The sequence below is a fragment of the Balaenoptera acutorostrata genome, chromosome 4, assembly GCF_949987535.1.
Source record: "Balaenoptera acutorostrata chromosome 4, mBalAcu1.1, whole genome shotgun sequence".
NCBI classification, from domain to species: Eukaryota; Metazoa; Chordata; class Mammalia; order Artiodactyla; family Balaenopteridae; genus Balaenoptera; species Balaenoptera acutorostrata.
The window spans coordinates 24,075,086-24,088,378 of record NC_080067.1 but is presented as its reverse complement, the minus strand read 5'-3'; the positions used below and the strand labels follow the sequence as shown (position 1 = coordinate 24,088,378).

The 13,293-nt window shown below is 38.2% G+C and overlaps 1 protein-coding gene across 1 annotated transcript; it reads left to right on the top strand.

Annotated features, from left to right (window-relative positions):
• Positions 1–1,045: 1,045 nt before the first annotated feature.
• On the top strand, positions 1,046–12,630 carry DBR1 (debranching RNA lariats 1). The gene is made up of 8 exons (XM_007170339.2): positions 1,046–1,368; positions 1,994–2,118; positions 3,954–4,034; positions 6,213–6,298; positions 7,760–7,984; positions 10,420–10,500; positions 11,124–11,269; positions 11,758–12,630. Exons 1-8 carry the CDS (start codon positions 1,172–1,174, stop codon positions 12,449–12,451), a joined length of 1,635 nt encoding a protein of 544 aa, XP_007170401.1. The 5' UTR covers positions 1,046–1,171; the 3' UTR covers positions 12,452–12,630.
• Positions 12,631–13,293: the final 663 nt, after the last annotated feature.

The window sequence follows — 13,293 nt, the reverse complement described above, 5'->3', positions numbered from 1 at the left end:
CACTCATAAATGTCTTTCAATGGATTTATGTCTTTGACTTTCCCAGTGTCTTTTTTTTTTAACATCTTAGTATAGTAGTATAATTGCTTTACAATGGTGTGTTAGTTTCTGCTGTATAACAAAGTGAATCAGCTATACATATATACATGTGTTCCCATATCTCTTCCCTATTGCCTCTCCCTCCCTCCCACCCTCCCTATCCCACCCCTCTAGGTGGTCACAAAGCACCGAGCTGATCTCCCTGTGCTATGCAGCTGCTTCCCACTAGCTAGCTATTTTACATTTGGTAGTGTATATATCCCAGTGTCTTCTTATTGTCATTGTTTTGTTTAAATCTTCTGCTTCATTTTGAATTAACTTTGGTGTCTTTATTCCTAGAAATTGTTTATTTTATCTAGTTTTTTTTTTAAATGAGCAGAGATGGTTTTATTATTCTCCGTATTATCTTGATTATTTTCTTGATTAAATTTGCCAGAAGGGTTTTATTTGTTTGCTTGTTTCTGCCTTGGCCACTAATTCTTCAATTGTCAGTCTGGTCCTTTTCCCTCCTGGATGTTTTCGAGATATTCATCTGCTTTCATTGAGCTTGCAGTCTAGTTACGCAAACAACAATTTGGTAGGAAAATGAAGAGTCGCTGGCCCCTTTAAAAAAAAATAACTGATAATTTTAGAAACTCTTCGAGGAGATAATTTCAAAATCCTCAGTGAGTTTTTACGTTTTATTTTAAATTTATTTTTATTTCGGGTGTCTTAAAAAATTGTTTGTTTAATCGTTTCTAAGCACTTTCAGGCAATTATCTTTGCCGTGAGAAGTTCATCCTAAACTACACTATTTCCGGGAATTTTTGTTTGTTTGTCTTACTATTCTGGTTTTGATTTTTAGCACCTGTCAGGCTGCTCGGACTTTAAGAAACACCTGCCAAAACAGGCAAAGTACGAGTCGATTTGAAAGCTCCCTGGCATCCCTGGGTCGGTCTTGCCCTTCCCGACCTCTCTCTCGCGAGATTTGGAAACCGGAAGTGAATTATACTGCTGGAGTCTCAATTGCAGGAGGCGGTGTCTCAGTTAAGGTTGGCGGGATCTGAGCGATCAGTCGGGTCTTCGTTGTCCGGCCTGGGCTGGCTCTGGTTTAGGGGGTTGCGGGCCGCGCTCCCTGCCTCGGGCCGGCAGCATGCGGGTGGCTGTGGCCGGCTGCTGCCACGGCGAGCTGGACAAGATCTATGAGACGCTGGCGCTGGCGGAGCGGCGCGGCCCGGGGCCGATAGACCTTCTGCTATGCTGCGGCGACTTCCAGGCTGTGCGCAACGAGGCCGACCTGCGCTGCATGGCCGTGCCGCCCAAGTACCGCCACATGCAGACCTTCTACAGGTGAGGGGCGTGGCCTGGGCCCGGGCCCCCGCGGTGCGAGGTGTGACTAGCCAGCGGTGGGGGCAGAGAACCCGGGCTGTGTTCGAATCCTGTCTGCTGCTGACCAGCTGTCTCTCTTAGTTTCCGTCTTTGTTCACGCTGTGTGTCTAGGAACTGGCGCTTAGTAAATGTCACTTTTCTTCTTTCCATTCATCTGTTTTGTTTCGGAAGGGATCGCAGCCTGAGGGGAAAATCTGGAGGAAGAAACTGACAGGTTAATCTACTTTATGCTTAATAGGACTCTGGGACTAATCCATTTATTGATCTAGGAGTTTTTATTGGACGCTTGCTATGTGCTAGTCCTCATTCTAGAAACTAAGGTTGTAACAGTGAACTGACGAAAGTTTTTGACCTCATTGAATATACGTTGGCTTGAACCCAAGGTGGCAGCCCTGAATCATTCTTAAGGACAAGGATGGACAATTCGTTTAGAAAGAGCTTAATTTTTTATGATGAGCTCAGGTTTTTTTTACTTCGTACCTTATTTTGCTTTTCTGCTATGCCTAATAGTACAGGCATGCCCAATTGCTTTTCTCTATGTCTCATTTCTGCTATGCCAACTGACAACTTTACCCTTATGTTCTAGGTATTACTCTGGAGAGAAAAAGGCCCCAGTTCTCACAATTTTCATCGGGGGTAACCATGAAGCCTCAAATCATTTGCAAGAGTTACCCTACGGTGGCTGGGTAGCACCAAACATTTATTATTTAGGTATGTGTTCGTGGGTAATTTCTTGGTCTGATAGCATCAAAGAGCCTGTCAGGATTTGTATATCAGTTGATCAGCATCTTGAAATATATGGTGTTTTGGGAATGTCTCTTGATTTAAATAATCATGAAAATTTAATTAAAATAGTTCATTTAAGTAGGTAATCATGAAAATATGTCCATGCATCATCTAGTGCTTTAAGCAGTACTTAATATAACTGCAAAGAGCTTCTGTACGATTTGCAATCCCTTAAATTTTTTCTTACTCTTCTTATTAAATTAAAAAAAACTTTTTATAATGGAAATATTTAAACATACACAAAAATAGAGAATAGTATAATGAATCTCTGTACCTATTAAACAGCTTTAACAACAATTACTGTTCTGCCATCCTTCTTTCAACCCACTCCCTGCCTAAACTCTTTTGTGGGAGGAGGTGACCGGAGTATTTTATCTTATTTTTATCTATTTATTTTTTAATATTTTATTTATTTATTTATTTGGCTGCGTCAGGTCTTTAGTTGTTGCACATGGGATCTTCCTTGCGGCGCGGGATCTTCCTTGCGGTGCGGGATCTTCCTTGCGGTGGGCAGGCTTCTCTCTAGTTGTGGCGCCTGGGCGCTCTGGAGCTCTAGAGTGCGCTGGCTCAGTAGTTGCGGCATGCGGGCTCTAGGGACTTAGGGGCATATGGGATCTTAGTTCCCTGACCAGGGCTCAGTCCCGTGTCCCCTGCATTGGAAGGTGGATTCTTAACCACTGGACCACCAGGGAAGTCCCAACTGGAGTATTTTAAAGCAGACCTCAGCCATCGGATTATTTCACCTGTAAATACTTTAGCATGTATTTTTAAGTGATGAGGATTTAAAAAAATACCACAAGTACAGTACCATGATTATACCTATTGCCTATCATTATCTGTTGCCTAGTTCATGTTCAGATTTCCCTGATTATCACAAAGATGTCTGTTTTACAGTTGACTTGTTCAAATAGGATCCAAACAAGGTCCACACTTTCATTTGATTGTCACGATTCTGAAGTCTCTTAGACTATAACTGTCCCTTTTCGCACTCTCTTCTCCCCCAAACCCCCATGCTGTTTATTTGTTGAAGAAAATGGGAAATTTATCTGGCAGAATTTCCCACATTCTGGGTTTAGCTGATTGGATTTCCTTGGGTTGTTTAACGTGTTCCTTTTATCCTCTGCATTGCTTATAATCTGCATTTAGATTTATAGACCTGATTAGGTTCAGGTTCAGTTTTAGTCCTTTTAAACTATACAGTCCTTTCATCTCTTTATTTAAATGTTTACAGGTGTTTCTAGTGATGACATTATAACTTCAGAAATTTAATTTCTCTACATCATTACTGATGGATCATCTTTTGACAACTGTAGTATTGTGAAAAGGTGAAATTGTCTGAAGATGATCAATCAAATGAAATATAGAAACTGCAGGTTTCTATATTCTATAAGTCAAAGGTATATGTTATATATACCTTATATATAACATATAAATCCATCATAGGACATTTTCCCCTATTTCCCCCGCCCCATCCCCATATTCCTTTAGGTACCAAATTATGTATGTCTGTTTCCCTCTTCACACTCCCTATCTCATTTGTTCCTTCTTTTCTGCTCAGTCTCTTGCTTCCGTAGTCTGTCTCCCTACTCTACGTTATATATTGTTGGCATATTTTCTATGTAAAAGAGTAACCTCATCATGACACTTAATTTTCAAATAATTTTAAGACTGCATGATATTCTAGGCCTCTAAACTGTTTGTTCAGTTAGTAAAGATTGCTTTTGCCTACAGTAATTTTATTTAACTATGTAATTTTTCAGGCTTGGCAGGTGTAGTAAAATACCGAGGTGTAAGGATTGGTGGAATCTCTGGTATCTTTAAATCTCATGACTATCGAAAAGGTATTGTTATGCTTTTTTTTTTTTTTTTTTACATTTTATTACATTCTTTTTTTTTTTTTTTAATTGGAGTACAGTTGATTTACAATGTGGTGTTAATTTCAGGTATACAGCAAAGTGAGTATTGTTATTCTGAGAATTGTTTTTAAACTTTAGAACTTCCATGCCCCATAGTAACTTAAGCATAATATACAGTTTGACTTTTTCATTGGATTTCTCCTATGAACTGATTAATTTATTCTTAAATTTATATTATAAAATATTTTATAAATATGAAAAAATAGAGAACACTAGAACATATTATCTGTGTATACACCATCTAGTTTTATTTGGTATTTTGCCACTTTTAGTTTTGATTTTTAAGAAATAAAAGAGTACAGATACAATTGAAGTTCATTGTTTATCTGTCCTCAATCCCATCTCTCTCCTTTTATTCCTCCCTTACCTCACCAGGCAGTCACTATTCTGAATTTGATGTTTATCATTCACTTGATTATGTTATATCATTACCATATCAGTAACAGATTTAAACAGTGTATTATATAGCATGTTTTAAACTTCATATAAGTGTATCATTTTACATGTATCTTTCTGCAACTTGCTTCTTTGTTTAATATGTTTTTGAAATCCATGTTGATACATGTAACACTGTCATTTAAATTTGTGAATAGTATTCCATTGTATAAATATACCACACTGTATCTGAATGAATTATATCTTGATTTTAAAGTTAAAGGAATAGCTTGGATCCACATTGATTTTAAAATTTCATGAATTAAGTTGACAGCTAAAACTTACATCCTCAGTGTAACTGTTAAATCACAAGTCTGTTCCTTGCTGCCCTGTTCCCCATGATTCTGAACTATTGGGATGGGTCTACAAAAATTGGCCATCTTCTACATGGCAGGTGTGGGCACAAATTGGGACCACTCTTTGGAGGAAAATTAGTAACATCTGTGGAAATTATAGAAGTATTCTGACTCAGGAGTTCTACTTCCAGGAATTTATCTACAGATATATTCCACAAGTGCAAAATGATATAAACAAATGTATTTCAGCCTTGTTTGTAATAGCAAAAGATAGGAACTAGTTAAATGTGTCATGATATAACTATACAGTGCAATGTTATGAAGTCAAAAAGAAAGAAAAAAGAAGCAGCTCTATGTGTGACTAATATGAAAAGAACTCCAAAATAAGTTAAGTGAAAAAAACAAGGCACAGAAAGTGTATAAATTATACTGCCACTTGTATAAAAAAAAAAAAGGGAGGATAAAGAAATATGTATATTATATGCATAGATGACATCCCTGGAATAAAATACTGAAACCTGATTAACACTGGTTCCCTGTAGGTAGGGTTACTGATGGATGGGGGAAGGAATAGGAGAACCCCGTCCGCTTGTTTTAGCAGCTTGATTGACGTAAAATTTATGTACCATTGTAAGTACACAATTCAGTGATCTTAGTAAGTTGTAGAGTTATGCAGCCTTTAGCACCATCCGGATTTAGAACATCTCTATCATGCCTAGTAGTTTTGTGCCAAACTTAATCCCTGCTCCCACGCCAGCCCTAGGTACCCACTAGGGTCTGCCCTCCAGGAGGAATACTTTTTACCCTATGCCTTTCTTTTTTTTTTTAAATTTATTTTATTGAAGTATAGTTGATTTACAATATTGTGTTAATTTCTGCTGTACAGCAAAGTGATTCAGTTACACATATATGTACGTTCTTTTTCATATTCTTCTCTATTATGGTTTATCACAGGTTATTGAATATAATTCTCTGTGCCATACAGTAGGAGCTTGTTGTTTATCCATTCTGTATGTAATTTGCACGTGCTAATCCCAAACTCCCAATCCATCCTTCCCTCACCCCCCTCCCCCTTACCCTATACCTTTCTGATGGTATCTTTTAAATCTTAAACTATGTGACTAAACAGTGTATTCCAAAATTAAATATAATTTAATTTAAAAAATCATAAGCCCCCCACTTATTTAGATTTATAGTTGGTGATCAGTTATTAGAAAATACCAGCATTTTGAGAGCAGTGTTTTTTTAATAAAATTTTCAAGAACCAAAAGCATTGATGACAAACGTCAGTTTTGGAGAAGTGTATGTATGTGTTTATACTTGCACTATTTAAGGGAGTTGAATATAGCTTATTTCTCTTCTTCAATTTAAGGTCATTTTGAGTGCCCCCCCTATAATGCAGCTACAATAAGGAGTATCTATCATGTGAGAAATATTGAAGTCTACAAATTAAAACAGGTATGTAAAAAGTACATTACAACAGACTTGAAAAAATGGTAAAGTAATTCTCTACCAGAATGTATTTTGATCTGCTACTTCCAAGAAGAGCTCAATTCGGTATTTCCACAATTTGGATCTTGAGTTGTTTTTAGGAGGTTCACAGATGAACATTTAAAAAATTTTAATGGCTATACATTTATTTTAGTGATTAATAATAAAATAAAATATTTGATCCATGACTTCAGCTACTATTCCTTAGGGTAAGGCTAAAGAATATATATTGGAATGAAGTGATACTTGAAAGAAAGTGTTAAATATTTTATTTTAAATAATGATATTAAATAGAAAATAATAGTGAAGATGATATGGGAAAATTGTGAAGGTGATAACCGAAACACTGGCTTAACTGGAGAGTAAATGAAACTAGGTTTTTGTTTGTGAACCCATTAAATGTCTGACACCGGGCTAAGCAGCTTTCATCCGTGATAGTTCATATAACTGTCACTCAAATTCTGTCATGCAGCGTGTCCAACTTTGTCACACTAAGGGAGAGAGGCCAAAGGCTCAGATAGATAAAGTAACCTGCCCGGGACTTCCCACACAGTTAAGTGGTAGAGCCTGCCAGACTGAACTCAGGCCCTTCCCATCATAAATACAGCCTCGACTGGAACATAAAGATGTTTACAGGTATGCCCCATTCATAACAGTTTCTTACCTGGAATCCTTTTTCCCTTTACTCATCTAAATCCTACTGGTCCTTGGAGACCCAGCTTAGATTTCACTTCCCAACCAGTGTTCTAGTTTAAAGTCCTCACCCTTCTCTGAATTTTTGTAGCACTTATTGCCCATACCAGCTTTTCAGTGGTTAGTCATATCTATCTTACCTTTTCTATTTTCTTGAACACTTACTTAAATTATTTTAATTTAGTTTTCCAAGTATTTGCTTTGGATTACTTGACAGTATGGAGTATATTTTGTGTTCTCCCCAAGAAGACACCAGCTACCTTAAATACCTCTAATATAATTTTTGTAGTAAACAGAGAGGTTTTTTTGGTGTTTACTATGTGAGTCCATCAGGAAAAAAAAAAAGGTTTACTGTAGGTTAGGTTTACTGTATCATTTACAAGTCTCATGAAATCTGGACATTGATCTTAAAACAGTAGTTTCTTTACTAAAAGGGAAAAGAACAGTGCATGTTGTAGATTTTAGAAACCCAGTGCTGATTGGCAATCTAATCAAAGTGTGTCTCTATTGAACTGCCTTGCCACGGAAAATAAAGGTGATTTGTCAGGCAGAGAGAAAGCTGTTTCTCTTTGCCTCGATGAGTGAGTAGCTCAGTATTTCTGTGACTTCCTTAAATAAAGTGTTCTTAGAATGAATTACACAGAAATCTAGAGGTCTCCGTGGGAGAGAAGGGAGGGGATTGCTTTTGGTTAATCTGTTTTTAAGAGCTTTCTTTCTTTTCTTCTTTTGTTAAAGCTGAAGCAGCCTATGGACATATTCTTATCTCATGATTGGCCGAGAAGTATATATCATTATGGAAATAAGAAGCAACTTCTTAAGACTAAATCTTTTTTCCGACAAGAAGTGGAAAATAACACATTAGGAAGTCCCGCTGCCTCAGAACTTTTAGAGCACTTAAAACCTACTTACTGGTTTTCTGCACACCTTCATGTGAAGTTTGCAGCCTTGATGCAGCATCAGGTAGACAACAAAATGCTTATTCTTTGATTTAACAAACAGTTATTGAACATCTACGGGCTAGGCCCTATGGGCATAGTTGGAAAGTTAGAGAAAGAAATCAAAGATAACTTTCCTTTTGTGAATAACTCAGTATCCACTGGGGAGAAGGGACAAGCAAGCAATTATAAAATAGTGTAATAATTTTGTGACAAAAAGTGCTAGGATACTGTGGGAACACCTAAGCCAGGCCATGGTGAGATGGGGATGTGGACAGAGAGATGAGGGGATAGAGAAGGTTTTCTAAAGGAATCGATGGTGCCAGGAAGAAGCAGATTATCAGGGTAATCTAGGCCCAGGGACTGATGTGTGCACAGGCTGGAGGTCCGAGAGCGTGGTGCCTTTGGGGAAGTGCAGCTGGTCGCTGGGGCTGAGGCACAGGGAGAGATGAAGCTGGAGTGAGATCATAGCTGCCTTCTGGGACATGCTCTGGAGTTTGGGTTTTAACCAGAAGGTAATGGGGAAAGTTGAGGGTGATGAAGTCAGAGTTTCATTTCAGAAGGATTAGTTTGGCAGCAGTTTTGTGTGTGGATTGGAGTAATGTAAAATGGGAGGCAGAGGAGGCTATGTAAGCAAAAGATGAGGTCCTAACCTAAGGCAAAGAGGGAACACAGAGAACGAAGTGGGTTCCGGAGAGATTTTGGAAGCAGAATCATCAGGATTTAGTGACAGAGGGAGGAGTGAATCTAGAATGACTCCCAGAGTTTTCCTTTGGTAATTGCTTGGGGATGGTGCTTGATGAAAAGTAGAAAATAAATACCTACTTAGAGTTAGGCTTTAATGGAACTATGCAGTTCTTCCTTTCACCTCTGATTCTGGTTGAATTCTGACTTTCCCATAAAGTATCCCATAGGAAATACGTTTAGAAAATGCTGGGTTAACAAAGTTCGGGATTTCTTCCCAGAGGCTTCTGTAGAATTTCTGAGAGTCCCGTGTGCTAATGGGCATTACTTTTCTCTGAGAGGGGGGATGGGTTGTGCAGCGCTTCCTGAACTTACCTGACCAAACCCTTTCCTGCGGTAGAGGTACACTTCGGTGATGCTCTTTGCACATGGTTTGGAAGATTCTGTCTGAAAACATTCCTGTGGGCCCTCTCTGTTGTGGGCTTATTCTTACTCCCCAGCTTCACTGGGAGAAGAAGGCGAGGTTCCTCTTGCATTTTCCTTTGGGCTGTTGCCAACGTGATTATCCTCTTCCCACGTCCAAGTCTTCTGTTTCTGTCGGTCACTTTTCCCACGTCTGTGTTACTCTCCTCTGTCTCTTGGGGCTCATGATGCTCTTGGATTGCTACTGAAGCACCTAATTTGCTACTTTTCCCGGATTCCGTCTTCTGTTGTCAACCTCAGGGACTTGTGTCTCTGAATTAATATGTTTGATCCCTTTTTCTTGGCTCCTCAACTGCCTCTGACTTCACCAGTATTCTGTCTGAGCCCTTTTACTAACACCAAAGGTCATCTTTCCTCAGCACTGCCCTGCTGCCAGGATCTGCCCGTGATCTGTGTGCATCCCACCTCTCAGTCCCTCCCCACCACTGAATTGAAACCTGGTCCTCAGCAGGGTGTCCCATCGCTTGCTTCCTTGTCTTTCTTCCTCCATGTGCCTTGCTGTTTTTAGTGAGTCACTTTTTACTTCTTCCAGTGTGACCTTCATGTGTGTGATCTTCCCATGTTTCTTTCTGCTGGTTCACTTTTTAAAAAAGAACTTTATTGGAGTATAATTTCCATATCAAAAATTCACCTGTCTTGCGTGTAGAATTCAGTGATTTTTAGTAAATTTCCAGAGTTGTGCAAACGTCATATAATCCAGTTCTAGAATCTTTGGTAACTGGTTTCTTTCCTTTGCTTGCTTCTGAGGCTCATTCTTGTTGTCGCATGTGTCAGTGTTTCTTTCATTTTTATTGGTGAATAGTATTTCATCCTATGGAGTATATATATATATCTATCTACTTTGGTGTCATATCTAAGAATCTTTGCCTAACCCAGGGTTACAAAGATTTTCTCCTATGAATTCTTCTACGAGTTGTATAGTTTTAGCTCTGCCAATTTACTTTTAAGCTCTTCTGTTGTCTGATCTTTAACCTTTGTGTTATTTGCTTTAAACCTTTGGTTTTGTGTGTTATTTGCTTTATTTAACATTATCATTACCACCATTTCTTTCTGCTTTGACTGTTGTAAGGAAATTGAAGCCCAGAGAGTGTAAGTGCCTAGCTCGTCATTGCACAAGGGGGTATAGAGCTAACTTGTTTTGGAAAAGTAACCGTTGTTCCTTTGACACACAACTTAGGGGATTGGGTAATAAAGATTATTTCCATCCTTTTCAATGTCTGAATTGCCTGTGATGTTTTTAACATTCTTTCTTAAATTATGGTTCTTTCTTAAATTATGGTTCATATTGTCTAGGCCAAGGATAAAGGACAGTCAGCCAAAGCAACCAAATTTCTAGCCCTGGACAAATGCTTACCACACAGAGACTTTCTTCAGGTAAAAAGAAAATGAAATAACTTTGCAATATAGTTTTACTCTTCCAGTGATTAAAAAAAAATTGTGTCCTTTCAGAAATTTTTTTTTGAATTAATTAATTAATTAATTTTATTTTTTGGCTGCATTGGGTCTTCGTTGCTGTGCGCGGGCTTTCTCTAGTTGCACTGAGTGGGGGCTACTCTTTGTTATGGTGCGCTGGCTTCCCATTGCAGTGGCTTCTCTTGTGGAGCACAGGCTCTAGGCATGCGGGCCTCAGTAGTTGTGGCACGTGGGCTCAGTAGTTGTGGCTCGCAGGCTCTAGAGCGCAGGCTCAGTAGTTGTAGCGCACAGGCTTAGTTGCTCCGTGGCATGTGGGATCTTCCCAGACCAGGGTTCGAACCCGTGTCCCCTGCATTGGCAGGCGGACTCCTAACCACTGCACCACCAGGGAAGTCCCTCCTTTCAGAAATTATTGGTGCTCTTTGTAATTTATGTGTTCTGAGATTTCTTTGGGAATGTTTAAGTTACATAAATGTTTTTAAGCTACTAAATTAAGTTCCTTTAAAACTTTATTGTTATATTGACATTCTTAGAATATTAAAAATAGATATGTATTTCTTAAAATTACCAATTTCTTCTTGTAGGTAATAGAAATAGAACATGACCCCAGTGCTCCTGATTACTTGGAGTATGATACTGAATGGCTCGCTATTCTCAGGGCTACTAATGATCTTATTAATGTGAGTGAGCGCCTATGGAATATGCCTGAAAATAATGGCCTGCATACAAGGTGAGTCTGACCTTATTTAGGATTTTCCCTCTCCATTGTATGCACAGTTTTTGTCCCCTCCACCTTATTATTATTATTTTTTAAATCAAAGGAGTTATTGCTACAATTCAAAGTTTATTGACTGGCATGAAAATTGCAAGTTTTCCATCCAAGAGACCCAAGAAAATAGACTGCTGAGCACCAAGCCAAATAAGTGTATAAGTGCATCAAACTATAAGCACATAAGTGCATGAAACTTTAAGACCGTGGAGATGTGGTTCACACATTAAAATAATTTGTACTTGTTTTAGGGAGTGAGTTAAGGACAGCTTTTTCTAAGAATTGTTTTAATCTCAAAATGGTCCTTTGCTAAGTTAACTATAATTTTATGAAGTAGAATTCTGAAATGTGGTTTATTTTTTAACGCACCTGCCGTCCATAGTTAGATCTCATCATTTATTGTCCGAGGCTGATAAAATGTAAAAAGCTGTTGTTTTGGACTTTTCTAGGTGGGATTACAGTGCAACAAAAGAAGCTATGAGTGAAGTATTGGAAAAATTGAATCATGACCTCAAAGTTCCATGTAACTTTAGTGTAACAGCTGCTTGTTATGACCCTAGCAAGCCACAGACACAAATGCAGTTGGTTCATAGGATCAGTCCTCAGACTACTGAATTTTGTGCCCAACTTGGCATCACTGACATTAACATCAGGCTTCAGAAGGCCAAGGAAGAACAGCACGTGTGTGGTGACTCTGAAGAGCAGGATGACGTGGAGAGTAATGACTCTGGAGAAGACCCTAGTGAATATAACACAGACACATCCGCCCTGTCCTCTATTAATCCAGACGAGATAATGTTAGACGAAGAAGAGGAATATGATGATAGTATTGTAAGTGCACACAGTGACATGAATACACCATCTGTAGAACCATCTTCTGATCAAGCTTCTGACTTTTCTGCAAGCTTCTCTGACATCAGGATCTTGCCAAGTTCCATGACTGTATCTTCTGATGATACATCTGGTTCCCCAGTTGGCAAGGAGGGGAATCGCGGTGACCCTGTGGAGTTGGGGGATGGAAAGGACTTAACCAAGGTGCCGTTGAAGAGGCTGAGTGATGAACATGAACCTGAACAAAGAAAGAAAATCAAGAGGAGAAATCAAGCCATCTATGCTGCAGTGGATAATGATGATACAGCCTAAGACAGTTTACTTGTTTTAGTGTTATATGTAAATATGTGATTTTTGAGACTATATTTTTAGAGCTGGATCTTTGACTCAAGACTTAACTTTGTAATAATCAAGTTACATAAATTTTAGTGAGGTATCGACTTTATCTTTAGACCTTTGTATGTTTCAGATTAAAAAATATTAAAATTTCATATATTTACTTGATTGAGTACCCCTTTTTCTGAGAACATATATTATTCACTTTCATTTTTTTCAGCAAGCATTTCTTGAACACCTACTTTGTACCAGGCACTCTTCTATAAGATGGCACTACAAAGATGAGTGAGACAGGGGTTTTTGCCTTCATAGAGTTACTATCACTGTAAATATTTTGGTGTATAAAATATGGCATATTTATATTTTGTTTTACAGTTAAGTCATTATTGTATATGTACTTACATATGCTCTCTTTTCATTTATTATAAATACTTTCTCTGGTCAGCTCTTAATGTCTATCGAATATAATTGAACCTGAAGAGGGTAGATAAGATTTCAGGAAATAAGTACAACATTGGCAAACATAAAATCTTATACTTAGTTGCTGAGATTAATATAACCCTGCTGACTTTTACATATTATATTTTAGCTTTAGCTTTAATTTTAATATGACTATACAGGTCATTTGGGGCACAGTTCAGTTTAGTATTAATTACTAGCAGGGAATAAAATAGATAACCAACAGGGACCTACTGTATAGCACAGGGAACTATACTCAGTATTTTGTAATAACCTCTAAGGGAAAAGAATTATCCTAGTAGAGATGGAAAGTGAAAGTAATTTCTGTAGAAGGAATAGTGTTATTGAGGGACTACTGG